This window comes from Diplotaxodon limnothrissa, linkage group LG12 (genome assembly GCF_057381915.1).
Source record: "Diplotaxodon limnothrissa isolate DT_005_m linkage group LG12, D_limnothrissa_male_GT1.1, whole genome shotgun sequence".
Classification (NCBI taxonomy): Eukaryota; Metazoa; Chordata; class Actinopteri; order Cichliformes; family Cichlidae; genus Diplotaxodon; species Diplotaxodon limnothrissa.
Window position 1 is genome coordinate 2,029,619 of NC_140607.1, and position 27,965 is coordinate 2,057,583.

General features: G+C 42.1%; 1 protein-coding gene across 1 annotated transcript in view; it reads left to right on the top strand.

Moving 5' to 3' along the window:
- stxbp1b (syntaxin binding protein 1b) overlaps positions 1 to 22,865 on the top strand; it is a 32,144-nt gene extending 9,279 nt beyond the window's left edge. The window contains exons 6-19 of the mRNA XM_085367686.1: positions 2,547 to 2,650; positions 3,333 to 3,481; positions 5,450 to 5,534; positions 6,063 to 6,193; positions 6,330 to 6,437; positions 6,570 to 6,630; positions 10,642 to 10,707; positions 11,229 to 11,309; positions 18,232 to 18,370; positions 18,648 to 18,757; positions 21,576 to 21,677; positions 21,795 to 21,880; positions 22,020 to 22,174; positions 22,756 to 22,865. Coding sequence (XP_085223812.1) covers positions 2,547 to 2,650; positions 3,333 to 3,481; positions 5,450 to 5,534; positions 6,063 to 6,193; positions 6,330 to 6,437; positions 6,570 to 6,630; positions 10,642 to 10,707; positions 11,229 to 11,309; positions 18,232 to 18,370; positions 18,648 to 18,757; positions 21,576 to 21,677; positions 21,795 to 21,880; positions 22,020 to 22,174; positions 22,756 to 22,865 — 1,487 coding nt within the window. The remainder of the gene's footprint in view (positions 1 to 2,546; positions 2,651 to 3,332; positions 3,482 to 5,449; positions 5,535 to 6,062; positions 6,194 to 6,329; positions 6,438 to 6,569; positions 6,631 to 10,641; positions 10,708 to 11,228; positions 11,310 to 18,231; positions 18,371 to 18,647; positions 18,758 to 21,575; positions 21,678 to 21,794; positions 21,881 to 22,019; positions 22,175 to 22,755) is intronic.
- Positions 22,866 to 27,965: the final 5,100 nt, after the last annotated feature.

Sequence of the window (27,965 nt, forward strand, 5' to 3'; positions counted from 1 at the left end):
AAGTCTGACAAAAAACAGAGTAGCGTGCACTGTAAATTGTGCCGAAAGCAAGTCTGGAAATACAATAAACTGGTGCATGCGTCACACTGTGCGCCACGTTATTGTTTCGGTGAAATGAATTTCTACAATACTGTTAATTCTACTCTCTGCAGTGTTTAAATGCTTACATATACACACAGTTACTGTCCCTCCACACATACGACTCGGTTCTGCTTCTATGCCCCAGCTTTGTTTACTTTTTCCCACCGAGGCTTCTAGACTTCTGATTGGCCAACATTTCGGCACGGTTAGGAATCTAGCGCCACCTGCTGCTTTGGCATGTTCATAGCAGCGTTTTCCTTCATTTCTGCCTTTATGTGTGGACGAGATTATTTTTTAAAACGAAAACGGAAAATCTCCGTTTTCAAAAATACCCGTGTACGTGTGGACGTAGCCTCAGTCTCTGACTGGAAGCGCTAATTCGTCATTCGGCTTTTGTCAGACTAAAGTAACTGTTAAAACTGTTTGAAAAGCTCAGCTATACAACAAGGAGAGATTGAGAATTTCCTTTTAGTTCTCAGTTTATTTGATATTGACAAAAGTTAGTCAGTTTTGTCTGTTCTTCTGTAAAACAAACTAAGATTTATTTTTAGAATTAATATTTTGTTTCTAAGTGGAATTGACAATTTAGTCTGTTTCATTTGTTCTATTTTGAAACTTAAACGCTTTAGCGGCTGCCTTTTGTGTAGTTTGCAATATTTGCCTTTATTTATCTGAAAAAGTCTCATGTTCCTTAAGTACATCTACCCTGTTGAACTTATTATGGGAAATAAATATTTAAAAACAAGCTGCTGATTATTTCACATTTTACTTGTGAGCAACGGCACATTTAAATCTTACAAATATAGTTATTTGGCTGATATCGTGATAGATATCGTTATCGCCTGAAATGAAAAAAACATATCGTGATATGAAAAAATCTCATATCGCCCAGCTCTAGATCATACAATACTGAAAACACATTTTAATAAAGTCCAACACGCCACACTGCAGCGGTGCTTTGTAGACAAGTGGGCAAAGTTACAGTCATTTAACTCGTGCAAATCCACGTGAATTTAGTACGCCTACATTTGCTTTTCAAAAAAGGAATTTAATTTGAAAAAAACAGGAAAAGAGTCTTTATCCAAACTTGGTCAGAGGGGTTACAGTCAGAGTGAGACGACAACAACAGGGCCCCTGAACACATCCTGGTCCCCAAACAGCTACAGATGCTCCACATATTTCCAATCATGCATGTCTCTATCACAGTATTTCACTGTGTTAAATGACTTTGGTTGTGCTTTTGGCTTTTTTTCCATTCCTTTGGAGTGTTTTAGGTTTTGTGCATGTGTAATGTCTGCCCAGCTTCCACAGCAGCATGTTGTTTTTTCTCGCCTGTGAAAGCTGAATGAATAAAAGACCTCCACAGCAGTGCAGGCTTTTCTTCCCTTTATCTGCTTCAGTACTATGTTACAAAGTGAGTTATGTTTTTAAAGGCAGACACATTCTGCAAATTTCATGACAGTTTGCACACACAGACACAGGTCTGGTGGAAATGTTTTATTAAACTCAGACATGGTCATTGCAACATGGCTCCATAACAACACCTAATTAATGAAGTAGGTCTTTAGCATCGTTTATGGTGAATGACGCATAAACTTAAATTGACAACTTTATGGGGCTGATTTGACCATTTCCAGGCATTAGACCGTTCCAAACTCCTCCTCTGGATTTTATTGGAATCATTGTTTGGAACTTAAGAGCTGGTCAGTCTGAACTACTGACCATTTCCATTAAATCTGTCTGTGGTGTCAAGCAAATTTTAATAATTTGCCATGGACCAAACGTGGCTGTTATAAGTCTTTGAGACTCAACACATCCACTGGTAATGTTTCATATTAGTCATAGCACCAGTTAGTGAGAACGGGGAGCAGGCGGGTCCCAGTTCTGACTGAACAGAGCCATCTACAATGTGGTCATGAAAGCCTTAAAAGGTTAAGTGTTTCTTTTTATTGCCACTTTATTAAGGACGTGACCCTGACAGCAGGGTGAACTTTGTTTACTGTAACTCAAAGACACGCGAGCTCCAAATGTCACATGTTTGACAGAAGTCAAAGTATTCAGTCATCTGAACGTGAGAGACATCTCTTTCCTAATCCATATTAATATGACGTGTTTTATCTTTGGCTGTATTTTGTTTTAATAATTTCTATATTTGTATTCCTCTGTTTGACTTTGATAAGCTGCCCATTACTACTGTAAATATGGACAGAAAAACTACACGTGCTTAATTATACTTTTATCTAAGACTGATTTAATGCGGCTGAAGTTATTTACAATTTTCACTCAAAAAAACCCCAAAATCACTCCTTTGTTCAAATGTGTATTTTGGACAGAAAAGGAAACAGAATCCAGAACCATAAACACCATGTTGAGCCAAGCAGATAAAATAAATGAAACATTTAATTCTTACTCTGTAAAACCTACAGTTTCTCTAAGTAAACCAATATGTTTGTCTTTGCTTGCAGCAATCCCAGACTCTTTGTTTGGACTCTTGACCAAATCCCGCGCTTCTAAAGCGATGAAGGCCTTGACTGAGATCCACATAGCCTTCCTGCCCTATGAGTCTCAGGTAAGATCCTGGCCACCATCAGTCATGACTGATGGGTAACAATATTCTTATTGAGTGTTTTGAGATCTTTGTGTTTGTATAATTTGAATACAGATGAATGAATAGTCAGTAAAATCTCAGCTGTCTTTCCACGATTTATTGAACTGAGCTACAAGTTGACTTTTCATGTTGCAAGAAAGTGAGAAGAAAACTGATTGTGCTGAAACCATGTAACACATTTATGACCAGATTTAAGAACGTTGCATTATTAATGAGTAGAAGGAGACGAATCAGCTTTGCACAAGGTTCACAAGGTACCAGTTTGATTTCAGGATTATATAAGACCACCAGTAACCACCCAGACTCAGGCCTGCATTAAACTGGGAACTGCTGTAACACTGAAACACTGTGCACATGGGAGGTGTTGAGGATGTATCCTGTAGTGTTGCCTCTGTATACCACTTTACAATATTAAATATTCAATCAAATAGTCAGCCCAGTTATTGTCCAGTTATTTCTGAGCCTGTGAAAACTGAGCACTATGTAAAGAAATGGCTTTAATTACTTAATGCTGAAATTCAGTTCGATTAAAGCTGAATCCCTGCACTTCAATCGAGTATTGCTGCGTCTAAAATCCAGTGTTGTGGTGCAGATGGGAAACTATACAACTGTGTGTCGTCTTTGTACTGTTTTCTGTCGTCAGGTCTTCTCCCTGGATAAAGTGGATGCTTTCCAGGACTTCTACAGTCCCTTCAAGGCTGACGTGAAGAATAACATGTTGGAGCGTTGTGCTGAACAGATTGCCACCCTCTGTGCCACGCTGAAAGAGTATCCAGGAGTTCGATACAGAGGGTGAGCTCCTTTTGATTTTTTTAAAGACTGAATTGGCTTTCTATTTAAAAAGTGGTGATCTCTGATCCTGTGGGTCTGCCCCAGTAGGTCTGCAGGGTTTGGATGGAGCCAACGGGGATTCGCCCAGTACTAACTGCCTCTCTCCTCTGGGTGTCTACCATGTCTCCTCTGATTAAAAATCAGGAGCCCTGAGCAGGCTCAGTGCTGGTGGAATACAACTGGAGAATGTCAACAGTGCAGACTTTGAATGTAGCAGACTGTAGCTTTAGCAGCAGCAAAGCACTTATACTTATCAGCCTGCTACAAGCCTATGCTAACTTTGTTCTGATCTTTGTGAGGAAAATGCTTGGAGAGGACAAGCACAACCAGATCTAAAGATTCACTTATCTAGCAGCATTCCTTGGAAATTCAATCCCCCAGGAATACAGTGGAAATCCAACATGGCACAAATGAGCAGAGAAAAATCGAGTAAAACCATCAAAACCAATTTGCAGCGTCACAGTTTGTGGTTGATCCCTCTGGTGTGGTCTGTGCTTCACATTCCAGCTTCTTATTTCCAATCTCCTGACCTGACTTATATTGTAGAAAAGAATGGGAAGAACGACTTATCTCCTCTGCACAGCACTTTTGACCTTCTGAACATTACATCATTCGAGATGACCTTAGTCCCTCTGTGACACCCGTTCACCGTTGTTGACACATAATGACCTGATGTCCTGATATCCAGCAGCTCCTCAGCATCCTCTCTCTGACTTTTCAACAAACATGATTTGAAACAAAGTTTAAAATCTAAACTTTAATATCACTTCATTTCATTTTCTGTCTTTGTATGATGCACTTTACAAGATTTTTCTGTGTATGTGTGTGTGTCATAATATGCTCCATACTGCTCCCATCTCACACACACACACACACACACACACACACACACGTTTAAGTCTAGATCATGTCTACGCACACACTCATTTCTATTCTAACACATTAATCACACTTGTACTTTGATTGCATCTCTGATCAAGAATGAAGATGTTTCATTATTAGCAAAAGCACATTTAGACTTTTAACATAACAGGCTGGATGTTAAGGCCTTTTCCCCTCAGACATGATCGGAGGTGAACCATCAGACTTCAGTCTCTGCTTTCTGGACAGGGTGGTGTGCACATCTTTCTCAAAGCAAACTCTACCAGAAGACAAAGAGGCCTGAGGGCTTTGTGTTGTTCTGAGGTTTAGCAGTTTAGCAGAAGACACTGTTCTCTTCTGGACATAGGTCTAATTTTGTTCCTGGAAAATGCTGGAGCTACTCTTGCAGTTTGGATGTATGCGGCACAAATGTTCTCGTAGTCCACTTGCTTGATCCAAGTGCTGACTCAGCTTGCATCGTCCCGTCCTGCTATCATGTACCAGGCTGTCTGCAGGCCGCCTGTGATAGACTCCTGTCTCTATCTGGATCTGTTCTTGTGCTGCCTTGATCAGAGCTTCTGTGTTGTCCTTTAGGCTGGCGTCTTTCCGTTGCTTGTAAAGCCACGTGATGCTGTAATTTTGGGTGGAACCCTCCATGCATTGTGGAGAAAGTGACATCAATATCCTTCTGTTGTCAGCCTATTATTTCAGTTGAGTATCTGCTGACTGGGATATGTGTTGATATTCCTGTCAAGGATATCCTTATTCCATCCCACTGAGCTGTCCTACCTCCTGGAGGAATCACACTGTGGGTTTTTGTGTATTTCTTGTGGTTCCTGTCTGAGATGCCCGGCCCCCTCCTCTATCTTGCTTTTAACAGCTTGAATTTGGATGACCGTCTTCTTCTTGCCAACACTGTTTTATTAGAATCTGATTTCTGGATGATTTCTCTTATTTCTAAATAAGCCAAATGTTTTCTTCCTGGCTGTCGCTTCCATGCTGTTTGATTTTTAAAATGTGCATGAACTAATACCTGGATAAATGAATACCTGTGTGTGTTTGGATTAGGGACTACAAAGACTGTGCAGTTCTGGCTCAGATGCTTCAGGAGAAGTTGGATGGCTACAAAGCTGATGACCCCACCTTGGGAGAGGTAATGAAGTGAAATGACTAGATAATGAATGGAAGAACCAGATTATGGTAAACATGTGGACATTTCTGAAACAAGAGAAAAACAGAGGAAATTACACACAATGGGATTTGTAATAAATCGTACCCAGCTCTAATCTGCCATAACATCCAGGTTGCTTTTATCGATCATTAGTTCTTTTACAAGCTGCATTAAAAACTGTACAGCTGTTACACGTGTTAATTAGAGTTAAGTAAGAAAAGAATAAACTCACATAGTAAATAGATTTTCACTCAGCTGTAGTTTTAGTTTTCAGTGTTGGGGGAGATCAGCTGGACTGCTCCCATGATTAAGCATCGACTACGTCACTGTTGAGTGGGTAACCATCCACAGAGGATGAAACAGACGTTATGGTCTGTCTGTGGGCTCCATTGTTCTTGGGGCGATAACTAAGCTGCTTCAGTTCTTCCAAAGGTTAAACTGATTGCTGTTGGAAGAAAGACGTGTGTTACATGTTAAAGCAGTGTTTTCTATATGCTCTGGTGCCTCCAGGGTCCCGACAAGTCTCGCACTCAGCTGCTCATTCTGGACCGAGGCTTTGACCCCGTGTCACCTCTCCTGCATGAGCTCACACTGCAAGCCATGGCCTACGACTTACTGGGAGTCGAGGATGATGTTTACAGGTAGAGATGCTACTAAAGGAGGTCTGACACCTGCCACATGCATTTTTTAATGTTATGACTGAAGGTTTGGGTCACACAAATAGAAATAATAGCGACAATGTGAAAATCAAGCAGTCTGTTAACACGTGTCTGTGAGGTTTGAGACCAGCGGGATGGGAGAAACCAGGATGAAGGAGGTAGTGCTGGACGAGGATGACGATCTGTGGCTGAGTCTGAGACATAAGCACATCGCTGAGGTGTCGACGTAAGTGGCTTTCACCTCCTGCTCACAAATGCAGTCAAACAAAGGACCGGTCCCTGCTGTCACTAACGTGCTTGCTCAGGATACTGAGAACTTTTTCTTTTACGTGTCCTCTTTGTGTCTCACTATGCACAGAGCTGTGACTCGCTCACTAAAGGAATTCTCTGCCAGCAAAAAGATGAACACTGGAGAAAAGGTAAAGGCCACGGCGTGTCTCTGTGTTCGGCTTTCTGGATCCTCTGTTCGTCCTTCACATAGTTACAGTGAAAACAACATGACCATACATTTGTTCACTCATCTCAGTCACTTCCTACCACCAATCACTAAATTCTCAAAGATTCTCAGACAGTTCATATAATAATAATAATAATAATAATAATAATAATAATAATAATAATAATAATAATAATGGATTGGATTTATATAGCGCTTTTCAAGGCACCCAAAGCGCTTTACAATGCCACTATTCATTCACTCTCACATTCACACACTGGTGGAGGCAGCTACAGTTGTAGCCACAGCTGCCCTGGGGCAGACTGACAGAAGCGAGGCTGCCATATCGCGCCATCGGCCCCTCTGGCCGACACCAGTAGGCAAGTAGGGTAAAGTGTCTTGCCCAACGACACAACGACCAGGACAGAGAGCCCAGGGATCGAACCGGCGACCTTCCGGTTACAGATACGCTTCCCAACCCCCTGAGCCACGGTCGCCCCGTATGTCGAGTTATCGAGCTAGTCATCAAAAGTCAGCATTATTAATGACTAATAACCTTTCATTCACACTAGTGAGTCTGTTGTCTTTGTAGATGAAAGGTATTTGTTCTGTGTGTCTCTGTAAGAAGCACAGCACACTAAGAAGCCTCTGTTAATGTGCACAAAATCTTCATTTTTTATCCATAATTGGAAACTTTTGTTCTTTGAAATCAGCATTAAAGCCACTTTTGGTTTATTCTGCCTCCTCTCAGTCCTGCAGCTAATGCCTGCCGCTTCAAATAGGATTTTCAGTTACTGGAAAAATATTCACAAACATATATCGATGTGTACGCAATAAACTGAGCTGTAAACTTGTACTTTACTCGCAACTATTTGTAACGCTAAGTTATTTAAGGACTAGTTTATGGCAATGGATGAATTTACTGACTGACGCGCAGAAGAAATAGTTCTTTATGGAGCCTAGATGGTGTGAATGATGAGACCAAAAACTGCAATGTCTTGTACCAAAAATATATTGAATAAATAGGGGAAAGGGGAACAAAAATAATTAACACAACACACAACGTAAATGTCCACAATTAAATAATAAATCAATGCTGTGATTTTTCTGTGCAAGAGTCCTTTTGCTAAGAGTCCTTTTTTTTTTGGTCCTTTTCTTTTTAAAGTTCACTTTTAAGGTATTCCTCCTTAGGGTCCAGCTTCATACAATGGGGAAATATGTCCGTAATCCAAAGACGGCTAAGTGGGGGAAAAGAGGGGAAAACAAAGGATGGTCCTACCGGCTCGCCACTTCAATATGAAGAAGATCAATTCAAAGGGGGGGAAAAAAAACCTGACCTGTAGGTCAGAAAAACGTCCATTAGCACATCAAGTTCAATTCAGTTTACCGGTAAACAAATATATTCTTCTGCAAGTCTAGGTAACAATGCAAATCATAAATCATCATCAATGTACAACAGTTAAATCATTAATCATCTTGGCTACGTAGCTTAATCTATACAGTCCAGTAGCGTTCGCTACAAACAATACAAAAACAACAATAAAGGAAAACAACTGTCTAACAGACAGCATAGCCGAATTCAAGGCAACACATAACAATAATCATTCAATCGCACTTTGTTTCAAAGTAAGCCCATTAAAATGCTTAAGTAAACAAAAGTGTTCAAAAACAGCAGTTTATGAACCGGAGTTCTGCTCGCGGTGGGAACGCTGCCGCACAAAGTCATTTTTTAATCGTGAAAACGATCGGCTGGTTACTGACAACCAAAGGTTGAAAGATATTAAGGACACTTACCGCTGAGTTTAAAGTTTAAAGATGAATTGAGGAGAGAAAACGCTGTGTTTTCCAATACCGCTCTAAATGCCATAAGCTCACAGCCACAGCCGGTTTTCAGAGTTGCCGCGACGTGAAAGGAGCCAATCAGAAGAGGGACCTCAAATCAGCTGACGTGGGTCATGTGACAGGCAGTAGTTGATATGGGTTACATATTACTCTACTAAGGAGTATTAGACACATTCAGAAAAAAAAAGTTATGGTTTATTTTGCAAATAAACTCCAAATTTTGTAGATCAAACTTGAAATAATATTTATATTAAGTCAATATGGAGATAAAAGGAGTTGTTATTGCAATTCAGCTCCAATGGCTGCCTTGTGTAAGTTAGTTGGTGAAATTGTGCTTCTACTACTACTAAACACGAGTGTGTTGTAAAGTAGGGTTGTGTGGTATAAGGATGTTGCAGAAACATGCATTCAATCAGAAGGCAGTGGGTGTAGTCATGGCGATGGCTAAGATGCATGTTACATCAAAAGACACAATGAGACAGGTGATCGAGCTGTCTCACTGACCCAACAACACGAGGCATGTGCAGAGTGTGTAGCTGCACTGGGAGTTGACTTAAAATGACAAGTTCAACTTTATCCTCAAACTGTTTCAACATTACTGTCAAAATGAACAATGTTTCCTGATCCATTGTGGATTTACACCTGCTTGATTGCAACCTCTCTACTGACAAATTCATGAATTTGCGTGCTTTGGCTTTTGCAACACTTCTTGCGCAGATACCTGAAACCCGTCATTCCTCATTAGGTCCAGCAGCAAAAATGAGGGTGAACAAGCATTTTGGCTGTCAGTAATAATGTTAGCTAACTAGCTCTCCAGCATAAATAACACTGATCAGTATGGTGCTGTGACATTAGTGTCACATCAGTGTGTTCTCGTGCAGTTTGGCTCGTTGTTAGCAGCAAAAGAGGACAGTCAGCTGAGCCCTCGCTCTCAACCACAGGACTCAGGGGCATCAGGACATTCCACTTTAAATGACGCAAAACTAGTCTTCCTCAGTACGTTCTTGCTTCATGCACCCATGGTGCCAGTGCGCTCTTCCAGCCGGCATGTAGGCTTTATCAAAAAAGAAAACAAAAATGATATTGACCCACAAGCTCCAGATTACCAGTCCAGCCCTGTTGTTACCAACAGCCAAGATGATCGTTCACTCTCAGTTGTGCTTATGTAGCAAGGACTGAGGGATTTCCAGTGTCTGCATTGATTCCAGTAAGAATAATGGCAGGGACTAGAAAGAGACTGTATGTTTCTCCCATATTAGCTCCTCTTCATCGGCTCCCTGTCAAATCCAGAATCAAACTTCAGATCCTTCTCATCACATGAAAGCTACCACGCCCCACCTTATCTTGGTGACCTTATAGCACTGCGTCACCTTCACGTGATGCACTGGTGGCCTCCCCTCCCGTGGCCTGGTTCTGGTGGAGGTTTTTCCTCACTGTTGCCCAAATGCTTGCTCAGAGGGGGTCATGTGATTGTTGCGGTTTTCTCTGTTTGCTTTGCATTGTTGTGGGCTCTTTATCTTACAGTATAAATCACCTTGAGGTGCTTGATTTGGTCCTATAAAAATACAATTGAATAGCCTGTCTTGCCTGTAGTGGGATATTGCCTGTTTTGGCTGATACTACTGTACAAATCTTTGGTGTTTCAATCACTGGCTGCCTTAAAAAAATGTTTTTTCTCTTTTTAAATATACAGAATTCTACCGACGACTCCTTTAAACATCTGCTCAGCCTACAGGACAAACAAAACCTCAAAAACTCATCAAACTGAAGTTCTTCAAAATTATTCTATTAATATAACATTACAGTAAATATGATAAAATTATATATTAATATTACAATCAATTAAATATTGATATTTGGGATATGAAAGGCTTTGTACTCCTTTATGGAAGACATTTAAATGAAGGTGCAGATAATAAGTCATATAAGTGAATAAAAACATGATCCTGGTCCTTATGAGGGTAAAAAGCAGATAAATGTATTCAAAACATTGTTCAGTCAGTGGAGAATAAAACAGTAAAAGCATTTGGTTTATTGTTTTAGTTGTGTAGCATCATTTGTAGCTGATGTTGTTGTTGAAAGAATCTTTCATACCCAGTGAGCCAATGAATGAAGACATTTTATTCACTGCAGGTGTCTCATTGTCTTTCAGACCACCATGAAGGAACTCTCGCAGATGCTGAAGAAGATGCCTCAGTATCAGAAAGAGCTCAGCAAGGTAGGAGCTAAAGTCACAACAGACAACAGCGTTCATGGAATACTGAATCTGCGTATATGTTTACCTCATTATTCAAAATTGTGGTCACATTTAATGTGAAATCATGATGTTGTAGAATTATACTGCAGACATGACAGAAACCAAAAGAAAACATTAGCAGCAGCTTCTTCTGCTATGAAGTACATACATACATACAACGTGCTGCTTTCCCCTCAGCATAAGCATAAATTATTATAAAGTTTTTGTCTTTTTATTCTCAGTCCATATGAGAATATTTTGTTTAATGTGTTGAATTTGTTTATAGCTGTGAACTATATTGATGTAGAGATGTGTGGATAATCCACAACACATTTGGTTCTGACACTTCATGACAAACAGCACGAGGAAACAAGCTCATTTAGAAGCGTTATGTAGAAAATATTAAGATTATTATTAAAATTTAATAAAGTTTAGATCTGATGGTGGTCACTTTGTCAGCCTGACTGGCAGCGTCTCTCTCTCTCTCTCTCTCTCCTGCTCAGTATTCAACCCACCTCCACCTGGCTGAGGACTGTATGAACCGCTACCAGGGCACCGTGGACAAACTTTGCCGTGTGGAACAGGTAAATCATCAAAACTCTGTTGGATCTGTCAACACTGAGGGAACAGGCCTCAGGGTCTTGTTTCAGTGTGACCGCTGGGAGCATTTAGAGTGCCGTGACAAAATATTTGTCCCCTTCCTCATTTCTTTGCATATTTCTCACACTTAAATGTATGACATCATCAAACAAATTCTAATGTTAGCCAAAATGTTAGCTAAAAAGAAAGTGTGGTTTGTCGCTATTATTGGACATGAGGGTTGAAAAAAAGGGTTTTCAGCTTTAACAGCTCTGTGACACTCGAGTATTCTTTCTTCTGAAACTTTGAGGCGATCTTTCGCCCATCGTCTCTCTGGGCATTGCCAAGTAAGCCAGGAGTTTAAACCAGATATTCTCCACTTAACCATCCAAGGTGGCAGGGGAACAACATGAGAACAGAACAGCAAGGCTGGAGTAATATGGGAGAAGTATGCAACGCATCTTCATTAATCCTGGGAAATCAGTATCAGTTGAATGATTGAGGTAAAAACATTATGACAAGATCAGAACTAATAAATAGGCTGATATTTAACACAAATGACTCTCGTTCATTTATTCTCCACGAATTGAAATCCACTTCTTTTTACACAAAATCACAATCACTTAGTTTAAAAGAGGAAAAGAGAAAAACAAATGAAATGGAACAAATTAAAAAAGAGGATTTCTGCATTTCCTAAAGCTGCACAATGTTAAGCAGAATTAATGTTCAGTGTGAAGGTCATCACTGTCACTCTCCAACATTTGCATGCTGTTCAATGCAAATACAACAAAACAGCACAAACATGTTCTCTGAAGGTTGTTCCAGCTGCCATGTTGTACGTTGTCCCATCCAGCACTGGGTAGTGATGTGCGAATCATGAACGAATCGTTCAATGCTCGAGAATCACTTTACTGACTCGTGAATCACGATTCACAAACCCAACTGACTCACTGACTCATCCCTGTGGCTGTTAGCAAACTAATTCCATTAGTACAAATATATCTAGCTTATAATTAAAATTGTGGGGGGGGAAAAACAGCCAGTTTCTTAACAGAAACATTTCTGCTCTGAACTGGAAGAAAAAACCCTGAGCAGAAGCTCACATCAAGACAATTGCTCCTCAGTTCACAGTAGCATCGCTCTGCTAACATGCTAGCAGCACATTTGAGCTACTCACCCCCTCCCTCCTGGCTCACAGCTTCTTCTTCTTCTTGGTTGGCAACCAATGTTAAGGAGCATTACCGCCCCCTGGCATACAGCTCAGTGGACATTTAGATGAGAAAAAAGGAAAATACTTAAATAATAAAATAAAATAAATGTTCTCTTTAGAAATCTTAATTTTATTTGCTCTTTTTTGCTCTATAAAAATAGTTGTTTTTCTTCTTCAATCACTCATCTTAGCTGTAGGATTTACATGAAAAGAGAAACAAATTAAGTTTGAGTGAAAATGTACATTTGTTGCACTCTCTGGTCAACTGACTCAGTGACTCAAAAAACCCGATTCACTTTGGTGAGTGACTCATTCAAACTCGATTCAGTAAAAAGAATCGAATTTACCATCACTAGTACTGGGCACCTCGTCATGTTGTTGGACACTCTCTCTGCTAATGTCCTCTTTCTCCGCATGTATTACTGTTCGTATACATGCTCTGTAGAACAGGTGTGCCCCTTGATCTCTTTTGGGTCCGTATATAACAAATAACAAACCGTGGGTAACACAGGAAGTCAAAGCTGTCCTCAACATGAAGAAGAAGGCTTTCAGGAGCAAAGTGAAGGAGGAGATGAAGGCAGCACAGCGGGAGGTGAAACGCTGCCTGAGGGAAGCAAAGGACACCTACAGGAGGAAGGTGGAGCAGAAGTTGGAGAGGAACAATATGAGGGAGGTCTGGAATGGTGTGAAAACCATCACAGGCCACAACACCAAGAAAAGCACAGTGGGGGGGACTGTGGAGAAGGCAAACGAACTCAACAACTTCTTCAACAGGTTTGACCAGCCCACAACCCCCTCACCCTCACCTTCACTACAGAGTCCTCTCCCCACTCTCCTACCTCCCTCGCTTCCCCCCCTTCCTGACACCATGACACCCCCCTCCTCCAATCCCTCTCTCAGCAGCAAGACATCTCCCCCCCTCCCCTCCTCCCAAACATCTCCCAGTGTCACAGTGGATCAGGTCAGGAGGCAACTGAGGAAGCTTCGCCCCAGAAAGGCAGCAGGCCCAGACAAGGTGTGTCCTAGGATGCTAAAGGCGTGTGCTGCTGAACTTGGGGAGCCGCTACAACGAGTCTTCAACTTCAGTCTGCGACTGGGGAGAGTGCCCGCCCTCTGGAAGACATCCTGCATCGTCCCGGTCCCCAAAAAGAACCGGCCCAATGAGCTGAATGACTTCCGACCGGTGGCACTGACGTCACATCTTATGAAGACTCTAGAGCGGCTCTTCCTCAACCTCCTCCGACCACAGGTACAACATGCCCAGGACCCACTACAGTTTGCATACAAGGCGGGTGTCGGAGTGGAGGATGCCATCCTGTACCTCCTACACAGAGCCCACTCACACCTGGATGGGGGAAAAGGCACGGTCAGGATCCTGTTTCTTGACTTTTCCAGTGCCTTTAATACCATCCGGCCCTGTATGCTTCAGGAAAAACTGAACAGGATGGAGGTGGACCCCTGCCTGGTGGCCTGGATCTCCGACTACCTCACCGACAGACCACAGTACGTCAGGCTGAAGGACATCACGTCTGACACAGTGGTCAGCAGCACAGGAGCACCACAGGGAACTGTGCTGTCCCCTCTTCTCTTCACCCTGTACACCTCTGACTTCTGCTACAACTCTGAATTATGCCACATTCAGAAGTTTGCAGATGACACGGCCATCATGGGGTGTATCTGGGATGATCAGGAAGAGGAGTACAGAAGTCTGGTGAGGAACTTTGTCGCATGGAGTCACACAAACCACCTGCAACTCAACACCTCAAAGACTAAGGAACTGGTTGTGGACTTTGGGAGGTCTAGAGCAGGTCCACTGCCGGTTCAGATAGAGGGGGAGGAGGTGGAGGTGGTCAACAAGTGCAAGTACCTCGGGCTGTGGGTGGACAATAAACTGGACTGGTCATGCAACACAGAGCACCTGTATAAAAAAGCCCAAAGCCGACTGTACTTCCTCAGGAGGCTGAGGTCTTTTAACATCTGCAGGAAGCTCCTGAGGATGTTTTACCAGTCGGTGGTTGCTGGAGTACTTTTCTATGCTGTGGTGTGCTGGGGGAGCAGCACAGCAAAGAAGGACTCATGCAGGCTGGAGAAACTGATCAGGAAGGCTAGCTCTGTGGTCGGCATGAAGCTGGACACTCTGGTGACAGTGGCAGAGAAAAGGACATTAAAGAAACTGCTGGACATTATGGACAATGCTGGGCATCCTCTGCACACGGCCATAAACAACCAGAAGAGTCTGTTCAGTGACAGGCTGCTTCTCCCAAAGACAAGAACTAACAGACTTAAAAACTCCTTTGTCCCACACGCCATCAGACTGTTTAACTCCTCTCTGGAGGGGAGAGGGAGGGGAAACAGGAGGACAAAGGAGGGGGGAACAACTAAGCTGTAGTGCCTCTTCACCTCACTGTACAATACCTTTTGTGCAATACTTTTGTAAATAGTCAACGGTGCAATAGACTCAATACTTGAAATGTGCAATTCACTTGTATTTTTATTTTTATTCCTATTTATTCTATTTATCCCCTTCGTATATTTTATTTATATTGTCTCTGTATTTATATATATGTGTGTGTGTGTGTGTGTATATATATATATATATATATATATATATATATATATATATATATAACACCCAGCACGCCCCTGCGGGCGGTTTATCCTTCAAGCTCGGGTCCTCTACCAGAGGCCTGGGAGCTTGAGGGTCCTGCGCAGTATCTTAGCTGTTCCCAGGACTGCGCTCTTCTGGACAGAGATCTCCGATGTTATTCCCGGGATCTGCTGGAGCCACTCGCCTAGCTTGGGAGTCACCGCACCTAGTGCTCCGATTACCACGGGGACCACCGTTACCTTCACCCTCCACATCCTCTCGAGCTCTTCTCTGAGCCCTTGGTATTTCTCCAGCTTCTCGTGTTCCTTCTTCCTGATATTGCTGTCATTCGGAACCGCTACATCGATCACTACGGCCGTCTTCTTCTGTTTGTCTACCACCACTATGTCCGGTTGGTTAGCCACCACCATTTTGTCCGTCTGTATCTGGAAGTCCCACAGGATCTTAGCTCGGTCATTCTCCACCACCCTTGGGGGCATCTCCCATTTTGACCTCGGGACTTCCAGGTTATACTCGGCACAGATGTTCCTGTACACTATGCCGGCCACTTGGTTATGGCGTTCCATGTATGCCTTGCCTGCTAGCATCTTGCACCCTGCTGTTATGTGCTGGATTGTCTCTGGGGCATCTTTACACAGCCTGCACCTGGGGTCTTGCCTGGTGTGATAGACCCCAGCCTCTATGGATCTTGTACTCAGAGCTTGTTCTTGTGCTGCCATGATTAGTGCCTCTGTGCTGTCTTTCAGTCCAGCTTTGTCCAGCCACTGGTAGGATTTCTGGATATCAGCCACCTCCTCTATCTGCCGGTGGTACATACCGTGCAGGGGCCTGTCCTTCCATGAAGGCAATGGCAAATGGGAACCATGAAGAGGCCGCTAGAAAGGCTGCAACCACCAAGTACCTGCAGAGGGTCAGGCAAGTCCTGAGGAGTCAGCTGAATGGTAAGAACAAGATCCGGGCCATCAACACATACGCCCTGCCCGTGATCAGGTACCCTGCTGGGGTAATAGGCTGGCCAAAGGAGGAGATAGAAGCCACTGACATATATATATATATATATATATATATATATATATATATATATATATATATATATATATATATATATATATATATATATATATATATATATATATATATATATATATATATATATATATAATATTCTGTAACTCTGTAACTTCTGTCGGTGCTGTGCTTTTTTGGAAATCGAATTTCCCAGAGGAACCCACCCGAGGGATTAATAAAGTTCTATCTAATCTAATCTAATCTAATCTAATCTATATCTCGCCATGATATTTGGCGTCGATGCACATTGCGCTGGTTTGGAGGCGTTCCCCCACGTTGCTGGAGCAGGTGGGTTTGGCTGGTGTTGATTCTGCTACTGATTGCTGTATCTCAGCCTCCAGATCCATAGATCTTACCAATATTTGTCCAGACCTCACCTTGGTCTTGGTGGTTTCTCTGTTCTTCTCTGCTATCTGATGTTCCAGCATTTCTTATGTCAATTATTCCTTTTCTTGCAATATTGATCCAGTCTTTGACACATTTTCACTCTTTGGATCGCCTCGTCTTCCAACTGTTGTTCCAGTTGGTCAGTTTCTCTCTGTTTAACTGCTAAATGCTCCTGGACTTGCTTCAGTGTAGTTTCTTTCTGTCTTGTCTCTTTGATGAGGTGAGTTCATTAATCAGGGATGCAGAAGCAGAACCATAGGTGTGGCCTCTGCAGCAGCTGGTCCAGTTTCATTAACACTCTGGCTTTGTGTTGTGTTTTCTGATCCATCAACACATTTTTTTAGGTATTTACAAATTACTAACTATGTTGTCAGAGTATAAAAGACTTATATGTTTTCCAGAAGACACCGGATGTTACACACTTCTGTTGGGCCGCCAGACTAAAAAAACCTGGTTGCTATTTTGTTATTCTCTGAGACTAACTCTGATAAATAATCTATTAAGATATCCTGGTCGGGGTCTGGGCTGTTGGGCTTCCCTGCTGCTGCAGTACCGGGGGCGGTCTGCTCATCTCCACCCCAGAGGACAGGGAAGCATCTCCTGGGTCTGGCACAGATTGCCCCTCTGGGGGAGATGGTGCCTGGATCTGGGAGTACAGAGTATGTTTGGAGGAGTGTGAGTGTGTGTACAGTGTTCATGTCTGTGTCTCCATGTTGGCTGAGTGCTGAGTATTCCTATATGTGTGCATGTTTGTGTCTGTGTGTGTCTGTTTGTCTAAGTTTATGTGTCAGGTCAAGGGTTAGACTCCACCTCTGAGAACATCTCAGGCCCCGACAGGTGGGGGGCCTATTTTCCCCCACCACACTCCCTGCCAGTGTCTGATGCCCCCACCCACTGGTGCGTTGGTGGTTCTTGGTGTCCGAGGCTGGGTGCTCGGGTGTGTACTGGTTCACTCTTGGCAGCTGCTTGGCGGGACCTTGGCTCAGTCAGACCCCTTCCAGGGTGTGGAGGCCCCTTGGATCTCGGGTCTCTGGGCCCGGGGCTCAGTCTGCTCTGGCGCAGCCAGCTGCCAGCACAGTCTGCTGCCTTGTTACCGAGGATCCCTGTGGCTTCTGCACTGTAGCTCCTTGGTAAGCCAGATGTGCTACCAGATGCTCATGCAGTGCAGTTAGCTTCTTTAGCCAGACATGAATCATGTCAGGGCCCGGTGGTGTTCGACTCTTTATGCTTGAGATTCTTTTTTGGATGTCTGCACTGGATGGCTACTAGATGCTGGGTCTATCTGTCTCTTCTACCCTGTATAGTGACATTTTTTTTTCCATAGTATTATTGTTCTTAGTTTATGCTGCATCCATTTATTCATTCATTTCTGCCCTGTCCACTCAGTGTAACTTTTTTAACACTGTATTTTCAGGTATGTTAGCGTAATTAAAGATAAGGCCCGTTTAAACTCATTAGACTCCTCTCCTGTTTATCATTGAATCACTTTTAAAAATTTTAATTCTCTAACATTTCCTGTGACATCACTTTTAGTAGACTACAAATGAAATACAGCTTAGAATTGTGACCTTAGTCTCCTGTTACTGTGTTAACCAGTGACTGGCATTAATTGCAGCAAGAAACCACTCTAATAATGTTCTCCATTATTTTGAAGGATCTCGCGATGGGAACAGATGCAGAAGGTGAGAAGATCAAGGATCCCATGAGGCTCATTGTCCCCATTCTGCTGGATGCCAATGTCAATGTGTCCGACAAGATCCGCATCATCCTGCTCTACATCTTCCTTAAGAATGGTCAGATATCCACCGTCATCCTGTTTTTAGTTTTTATCTATCGGATCACCTGCAAATGAAAGACGGGCAGCCCACTACCAGTCTTTCAGTTTTATCCTTAGACAGTGTCCTATTGCTACAGTTTAATTTTTCATACGTGTATTCTCAGGTTTTGATTTATTTTCTTTTGTCAATTCATTCTTTTTTTCTAAACATGCATGTTCCCATGCGTGTGAATTGCATGTTTGGACCGGGTATTTGTACTGCATGCATTTGTGTGTCTCACTGTGTGTGTCAGGTGTGACTGAGGAGAACCTGTGTAAGCTCCTGCAGCATGCTAACATCCCACCGGAGGACAGTGACATCATTTCCAACATGGCCCACATGGGTGTTCCCATTATCTCTGAGGTGAGCAAATCTGCCAACAACCTCATCAGCTCATTTAACATGACCCCCCCCCCCCCCCCCCCCCCAAAAATAAATAACAAACAAATAAAAGCTAAAAGCATTTGGAAATGTTACTACTGCAGCTTCCTGCATCAAAATGTCTCAATGCTGCAAAGATAAGACCACTGAATATTAATTTATTTAGTCAAAAGAATCTGAATCTCCAATTCATCCAGCCTATCCAGTGGAACACAGAGATTTAAGATAAGATAAGATAAGATAACCTTTATTAGTCCCACACGTGGGAAATTTGTTTTGTCACAGCAGGAAGTGGACAGTGCAAAAGTTATGAGGCAAAAATTAGAATACAATAAGAATAAATACAGTACACAACTGTACAGAATAGAATAAAATAAAATACTATATACAGTAGAATAAAATAAAATAAATATACAATAAGATAAAAATAGAATACAAATACAAATACTATATACAACTGAGTAAAAATACAACGATGACAGAAAGGATTATTGCACTTAGTGTTATTGCATATGTATGGATGTGTGTGCTTGATCAGTTAAAGTCTTTATTATGGAGTCTGACAGCAGTGGGGAGGAAAGACCTGCGAAATCTCTCCGTCCCACACCGTGGGTGCCGCAGTCTCCCACTGAAGGAGCTGCTCAGTGCTGTCACAGTCTGCTGCATGGGGTGGGAGACGTTGTCCAACAGGGATGACAGCTTAGCCGCCGTTCTCCTGTCACTCACCACCTCCACTGGGTCCAGAGGGCATCCTAGAACAGAGCTGGCCTGGGTCTGCTCTTGCCCCCTTCTGGTGGGACATACCTAAAACACCTCTCCAAGGAGGCATCCTTGCCAGATCCCTGAACTACTTTGACTGCCAATCTCGGATGGCTGAATTCCTCACCGTATCGCTAACAAAGAGGCCAACAGTTTCTGACATTTGTAACTACAGTCTCATGCTTTTGGTCACTACCCAGAACTCATGATGGTAGGGACGTAACTCGACTGGTAAATCAAGAGCTTTGCTTTTGTGCTCAGCTCTCTCTTTACCACGATGGACCAATGCGGTGCCCAGATCACTGCAGCTGTGTTCCCATTTGGACCCCGACTTGCAAAAGGCACTCCACGTTTTTGCAGCTAAGGACCATGGCCTCAGACTTGGAGGTGCTGATTCTCCTTCCCACCACTTCACACTCGACTGCGAACTATCCAGTGAAGTCAACAAAGCCACATCATCTGCAAAAAACAGAGATGAGCTTCTGAGGCCACCAAAGTGCAACCGTCCACCACCTGGCAAAGTAATTCGATCCATAAAAAGTATGAATAAAACTGCTGGCAAAGTCCAACACGCACCAGGAATGAGTCCAACTTACTGCTGGCAATGTGGACCAAGCTCCAGGAATGGTTATGCAGGGACCGAATGGCCCATAGCAATGAGCCAGACACCCTACATTCCCAACCATCCCCTGCAGGATGAACTCTCCGGCACCCTGGCATAGTGTCTGAGTATCGTGATCCTCTGGTAGTTGAAGCTCACCGACTGGTCCCCCCTTGTTAAAAATGAAAACCACCATCTCAGTCTGCCAATCCAGTGGCACTGCTTCAGATCTCCACATGACATGTCAGAGGTGTGGGAGCCAACAATGCCCTACAACATCCAGAGCTTTCTAGGAAACCTCGTCCACCCCTTAGGCCTGGCTACCAAGGAGATGTTTAAAGAGGACATGAAACACATATAAAGGTTTATTTACATCAGAATGATGTCAGTACATAACGTTACGTCACCGGATTGGATTTGCATTAGTTTATGTTGGCTAACTAGTGACAGAACTGATAACTCAGTGGAAATCAAGGGGACTGAAAATCTGTTTAAAAGGATCACTTTTGTGCTGCCCCTGGCTGCAACAATGAGCTTTATGTTAAAACCAAGGATATGCTGTCCACTTTTTTGGCCCTTCATTGTTTGTTCGGCTGCACTCAAATGGGAAAATCCAGCTGTTTGCTCTAATGTTCGGTTTTGTAAAGGACTTTATGAATGAGGACGGTGTGGACGAGAGCCTGTTTGACTCAGTTTACAGGTGATTCACCGCAGCAACAAGCTGGAGTTAGAAACAGATTTTTCCTCATCTGGCCTAGTGCACTGAGCGACGCAATCAGCTTATGATCTTCAGCTTGATGCTTCCTTCACCTCCAGTATCCACCATGTGGTTCGGGGACAAGCATGAAGCTCCTTGCAGCTGCCTCGGCAATGAAGATGGAGAACATGGTTCCCAGCCTCCCTTGGAAAGCTGCCAAAGTTCTGCTGGAGGTGGAAGTTGAAGATCTCTGGAACAGGGTCAGATGTTCCAGAGATCATGTTTGGGTGTGTCGGGTCTGTTCAGCATCCTTCCCCGCCACCAGATTCATCTGGTCAATTGACACCTCAGCTGCTCTCGTTATCTGAGTGTAATCATATCACATCAGGTCTGTGGCCACATTTATTGTACAAAGTCACTCAGGTTCCTTCCCCACCAGAGGCGTGGCGGTCCATGTCCCGATAGCCGACTCAGGTAGCTGAGGTTTGGATCACCAGGGCGCACATTGCACCCGACCCCTATGACACCTCCTGCAGGTGGTGGGCCTACAGGACGGTCTGCAGAATGACTTTTTTTAAATTAAGGAGAAATAGGTCAACTATGATAGCCGTTTATTAAGAGTACCTTAAAAAGTATGAACATTTTAAAGAATAGTAATGTTTTTGGGCTGAACAAAAGTCATTTTTTGGTGCTCATGTGTCAACAGTAAAAACACTTTAGTTGAAAAGAGCATTTGTTCACAGGGCACCACCAAGAAAACCAAGAAGCCTGATCGCAAGGAACGGATCAGTGAGCAAACCTACCAGCTCTCCAGGTGGACCCCTTTTGTCAAGGATCTCATGGAGGTACTTTCCATCTGCTGTTGCTTTGTGTCAGTATTTAGGAAACAAATGTGTTAAACAGTATTTTGGGTTACAATTGGTACAGTTACAAATTGTTGCTACTTGCATGTCTTCCCACAGGATGCAATTGAAGACAAACTTGATCCCAAGCAATACCCGTATATTTCCCAGCGACAAGCATCTGCCAAAGCCAGTGCTCCATCAAGGTGTGTAGCTAAATACACATTTCAGGTGATACAAAATAAGAAGCTGATTGCCACTATCGTTGTTTCAAAGGGTCTACGTATACATGTGTAAAACTCTCAGGACTTTGGCATAAATGTTTGTCTGTTACTCATCATACAGTGCTCGCTATGGTAACTGGCACAAGAACAGGGGCCCCACAGAGGTGAAGACAGGGCCCCGGATAATCGTCTTCATCATTGGAGGCATGACATACAGTGAGATGCGCTGCGTGTATGAGGTCACCCAGGCCAATGGCAAGTGGGAGGCTTTGATTGGTGAGTTGATTTGACTGAGAATACTTATAGGAGAATTGGGTCATCTGTTAAGGGGCAATGCACATGTTTTATACAGGCGAATTGGTTTGCTCAACACAGAGAGTACTACTCATCTTTAGCATCCCTATAACTGAACTTAGAACGAGGTGATTTTGAAATTCATGCCACAGCTGCATCTTCTAGAAGTCTTAGATTAGTTTGAATCGCACTAATCTCCACCTCAAGGTCAGAGGTCAAGTTTTCTCAGAATCTTGTGAATGTTAAGAAGTAATTTAGGATTTTGAAATCCGTACCATACTATGAGGCTGACAGCTAGCACTGGACAAAATACACTTTAAAGTATTTTTAAAACTCTTGCGACTCATTTTTATCAAAAGCGCTCTGATCCGATCCAGGCTCTGCTGTGTCCTCTGAATCTGAAACATCACCTGGTTGTTTGGTGTAGAAACACTGACCTCTGTGGACACTCGAGCATTTGTGACTTTTCAGTAAAACCTTTGCAGAGTATTTGTTTGTGTCTCACGTTATTAACAAGCTTTCATCCAGCACTTGCTGAGCTTTGAGAATTTTGTTTCCTGTAGGCGCCACCCACATCCTCACCCCGCCAAAATATTTAAAGGAACTACAGCACCCAGACTTCTTGGACCCCAATGCCTCACCAGAGGGCGCCGAGGAGCCTCCTGTACAATAAAAGAACATCTGGAAGTAAATACTGAATGTCATTTTGTTCTTTGTGTACCTCTGTGTTTGCTGCTGTAGCCCTGTCCCCCACATCATTTGATGCCCGTGGTTTTCACAAACAGTCAGAATCTGTGTTTGTCAGTGTTTTAATAAATCGTCCTGCAGGTGAACTCGACTGTCACAGAGATCCTCCCTGTTCCTGCTGGATTTCTACCATCCCTTGTGTTTGACAGCTGTCTGAGGCAGGACTGTGTTCTGGTTGTAAAATGGCACGGGTTACCTGCAACATACCATGTAATCTTTGAAACCTGCATTTTGTTCTAGCGATAACGTAACATTGTTGAAAAACATTTTAAATTCATAGCACCTGTCAGTTACAACAAAGTGATCTTCTAGATAACACATACAAGGACCCAACACCTCCAGTAACACTGTGAGGAATCCTGTAGTGTGCATATTAGACAAATATGTAGGGCTGCTCTCTTCATTTGACTTCTTTTTATTTTATTCTGATCATTTTGCATCCTCACCTCTATAAAAACCATAGATTACAGTATTACATGATGCTGAATTATCCTTTCGTTCTTGATCGAGTAATGAAAACTTTACGGTGCATCCAGAAACTATTCAGAGTCCTTCACTTGTTCCACATTTCGTAATGTTATGACCTTATTCTAAAATGGATTCAATTCATTTTCACCTCAAAATTTTACACACAATCCTATAACGACGAAGGACAGTGGTTTGCTTGAAATGTTTGCAAATGTATTAAAAAATAAACAAAAATATAACATCTAATTAAGTATTTACAGCCTTTATCATGACACACAGAACTGGGCTCAGGTGCATCTGGTTTCCTCCAGACTCCTGTCAGATGTTTCTACAGCTTGTTTGGAGTCTACCTGTGGTAAACTCAGTTGACTGGACACCACCAACACTGGTCTGTATAAGATCCCACAGTTGAGAGTGCAGAGCACAAACCACACCATGAAGTTCAAGGAGTTCATGTAGACCTCCAAGACTGGATTGTATCGAGGCGCAGATCTGGGGAAGCGTACGGAAACGTTTCTGCAGCTTTGGAGATCCCAGTGAGCACAGCAGCCTCAATAATCCATAAATAGAAGAAGTTTGAAACACCTGGACTCTTCGTAGAGCTGGACACCCAGCCAGTCGGTGTAGAAGGGCCTTTGTCAGAGTGATCATCAGTTCTCAGTCACCTCCCAGCCTGAGCTCCAGCATTGCCCTGTGGAGAGAGGAGAACCTTTTAGAAGGACAACCATTTCTGCAGCACTCCATTAATCAGGCTTTTATGATAGTGTCCAGTTGGAAGCCACTCTTCAGGAAAATGGCCCGACAGCGCTCCTAGAGCTCGCAAAAAGGCAACCAAAGACTAAGACCACAGGAAACAAAATTATCTGATCTGATGAAACAAAGATTGAACTCTCTGGCCTGAATGCTAATACCATTACTATAGTGCAGCATGGTGGGGCCCACATTATGCTGTGGAGATCTTTTTGCCAGCAGGAACTGGGAGACTGGTCGTGGTCAAGGGAGAGATGAATGCAGGAATGTACAGAGACATTCTGATGGTAGCCTTCTGCAGAGATTGGGGTGAAGTGACAAATAACATTTGTGTTTGAATGGTCTTCAGTGTCCCAGAGCACAAACTTGAATCTGACGATCCTCCTCCAATCCGATGAAAGTGAAAAGGTTCTGCAAAAAAGTTTGTAGCATCAAGCTCATAGACTTTAGGTTGTAATTGTTTCAAGCAAACCTCTTTTACTTTGTTAATATGGGGTGAGGCATTATTTTAAGGTGAGAAATGAAGTTAATACATTTACATTTCCCCCATGAGTACTTTTATCACTACACATTTTACACTTTTAAATTTATATAAATACACACTGCATATCCTTCCAAGGCAGGTGATTATACTGTGTATCACGTGTTCTCTGAATCCACCATTATACAGGATTATATCAGCTCGGTAGTCCTATGAAAGCTACAGCAGCCACATAACAAAGTCTAAAAGTACAAAAAGTACCTCAATCATAGCAGGCTGTGTAAGTAGTTACACTCACTGGACATGTTATTAGGTGCACCTTGTCAGTTAGATGCTTTGTTAGATAAAAAACCTTTAATGTTAGACTCTTGTAAATATGAAAATAAAAAGCCATCACGTAGAATTGTCTGCACACTGCACCACCTATACAAAACAAAACAGGAAGTTAACGTCCTCTGAGGAAGTAAATACATAGACAACAACTCTAATGAGAAGATGATGACGTGAGGTGGTGGGAGATGACGTCTGGTGGTTAACAGAACAAATGCAATCAGTGCAATCAGTGTTTAAATATTTAATCAGCTTGGTGTCACCATTTATCCTGCAACATGTAATAAACTGAAACAAAAAAGCAGCTGAAGCAAAAACTGACAAAGTAATTCACACACTTGTTGCCATGGTGAAGTGCAGCAGGTTTACAAGAACACTTTACAAACTGCAGAATTTCAAAAATAACTTTTATTTTATGTGCTCTGTAACATATTTATATTCACAGCTATTACTTTTGAACAGGCGGATATGCTAAATCAATATTTCCAATTCATCATATTTTAGCCTTGGCCTACCCAGAAGACATCCTTTAACCATTAAAAGCAGAGAGGATGTCTCTGCTTTAGAGGTTGATAGATCAATCAGAGTTTTGTTTGATAAGATAAGATACCTTTATTAGTCCCACGAGTGGGAAATTTCATGTTTGTGAGGAGATTTTAGATGAAATTCTGAATTTAACAATGAGCCACTGAAGAAAAAGAAAAAGTTCTTTCTTTTCATTGAAGACTTGAGCAAACAGACTGGTCATACAGCATCTTGTGTCTTTCAGGGTCAACTGAAACCTTTACCCCTTCTCACCTTGTAAAAACCCTCAAAGACTTGGAGAAAGAAGAACAGAGCACTGCCTGTAGTACTCCATAAACTCTTACTCTAGATTCCCCACCCACTCACATGTCAGAGCCAAACTTTGTGTTGTGTACAAATCAGTTGTTAAAACTCCAAACATGGAAACTGCTAATCACGCTGGAGTCTTTGTTGTTGTTAACTCTGTATTGTGGGATTATATTTATTCATCTAAACAATAACAGCTCTATGAGATTCGGCATTATTGGAGCAAAATCTGGCACTTCTCATCTAAAGTAGTGCTTTTCATGTAGTGGTTGCCATGGCATACTGTAAAAATCATTAGCTTTATAATAACGTCTGACCTGGAAGCCGCCAACATAAATGTAGCTGTAGCTCCATCATTTACTAGATAAGTAGATGTGATAGTGATTGTTTGTTGTACACTGAGTATCATTTTTCCTTTTATTTGACCATAATGCTTGGTTTTTATTTTATAGTGGTTCTGTATGACTAGTTATCAGCTGTTGTTTGAAAAGAGATCGCAGTGTTATCACACATTTGTACTTTTTTGTCCTCATCAATAAACAGTACTTGCTACAGGTGGTGTGTTCAACTAATAAAGCGACTTCCATTAATCTCTCCTCTCTCTGTGAGTTTCAGAGGTTAAAAGACAGAACATGAACAGTATATGCTCATATATGTATATGTATATGTACATATATGTACATATACAGTACTGTGCAAACGTTTTAGGCAGTTGTGAAACATCCTGTAAACAAAGAACGCTTTCAGAAATATAAATGATTGTTTATTGGTCCTAAATGTATTGTGCAGCAGGACAACGACCCCAAACACACAGCAAAAATCATTAAGAACTGTCTTCAGTGAAAATAAGAATAAGAAGTACTGGAAGTGATGGTCCGGCCCCCACAGAGCCCTGATCTCAACATCATGGAGTGTGTCTGGGATTACATGAAGACCCAGAAGGATGTGAGGAAGATCTGTGCTTAGTTCTCCGAGATGTTTGGAACAACCAGCCGAGCTCCTTCAAAAACTGTGCACGTGCACCTAGAAGAAGACAAAGGGTGGTCACACCACATGTTGATATGATTTAGATTTCTGTTTGTTCATTTTGTTGATGGATGAAAATAAATGATCAACAATTTTATTTTGAAAGCATTCTCTGTTCACAGTAATTTTTCACACATGCATAAAAGTTTTGCACAGTAGTGTAAATACACAGTGCTTAATACATTTATTAGACCCCCACCCAGTGTGAGGTGTATGCCACAGCTGCCACAGTACTGGTAATCACCAAAGTTTTAAGCTTCTGTAATGGTTGATCCAGCAAAGTGCACAGACAATTCTAATGTGATAATGAAATTATGATTGTTATATTGTACTTTTGTAAAATTCAGAAAACAATAGTAAAGCACATTATAGTTTTTTCATCAAAATACCAAATGCTGCTAAACTGTTAATTTCTGATATAAATTGTATGAAACATTGTTTTTTGTTGAGTCCTCAAATGCTTGTTTTTCCTTGTTTTTATAAGAGGTGGTCTAATAAATATGTTAAGCACTGTAGTTATTCTGTTACATAGCAGAATACATGCAAATGTTGGTCACTTGACAAATCGAGAGGTGTGAAGAAGGACTGAACCTGTCACATACATTATGGTCTTCAAGTTTGGTGTTGACCATAAGGACCAAATGCTTTGGCAATGTGACACTTTGATACTAATATTTGAAAATCTACCTTGAAAATATTTATTTTTTGCAATAGCAAACTCTTATTTATTCCTTATTTTTTTATTTCCACACAGAAACATGATATTATTTACACTACCAGACAAAGTGTGGACACGCCTGAGGTGCTTCAGTGCTTTTTCTTTATTTTTACCACTTTCTAGTTTGTATATACACACTGAAGATATGTGGAATTATATAGCAAAGAAAAAACTGTCATGTTGGTGCACAGCTGACAGCGTATTTAACAACTCATATTATGGCAAGAAGCAATCAGCAAAATAAAGAGACAGTCAATCGTTAAGAACTGAAGGTCAGTCCCTTTGCACTGTTTGAGTTTTGCATCTACAAAGGCGAAGAGGTGTGTTGACACCATGGACACTTTATCAGTGACGATTATTTCAGCACTTAGAAGTTCTGATCTGACTTCTCGCTCATTGCCAAGTCCCTGAATGGGAGCTTT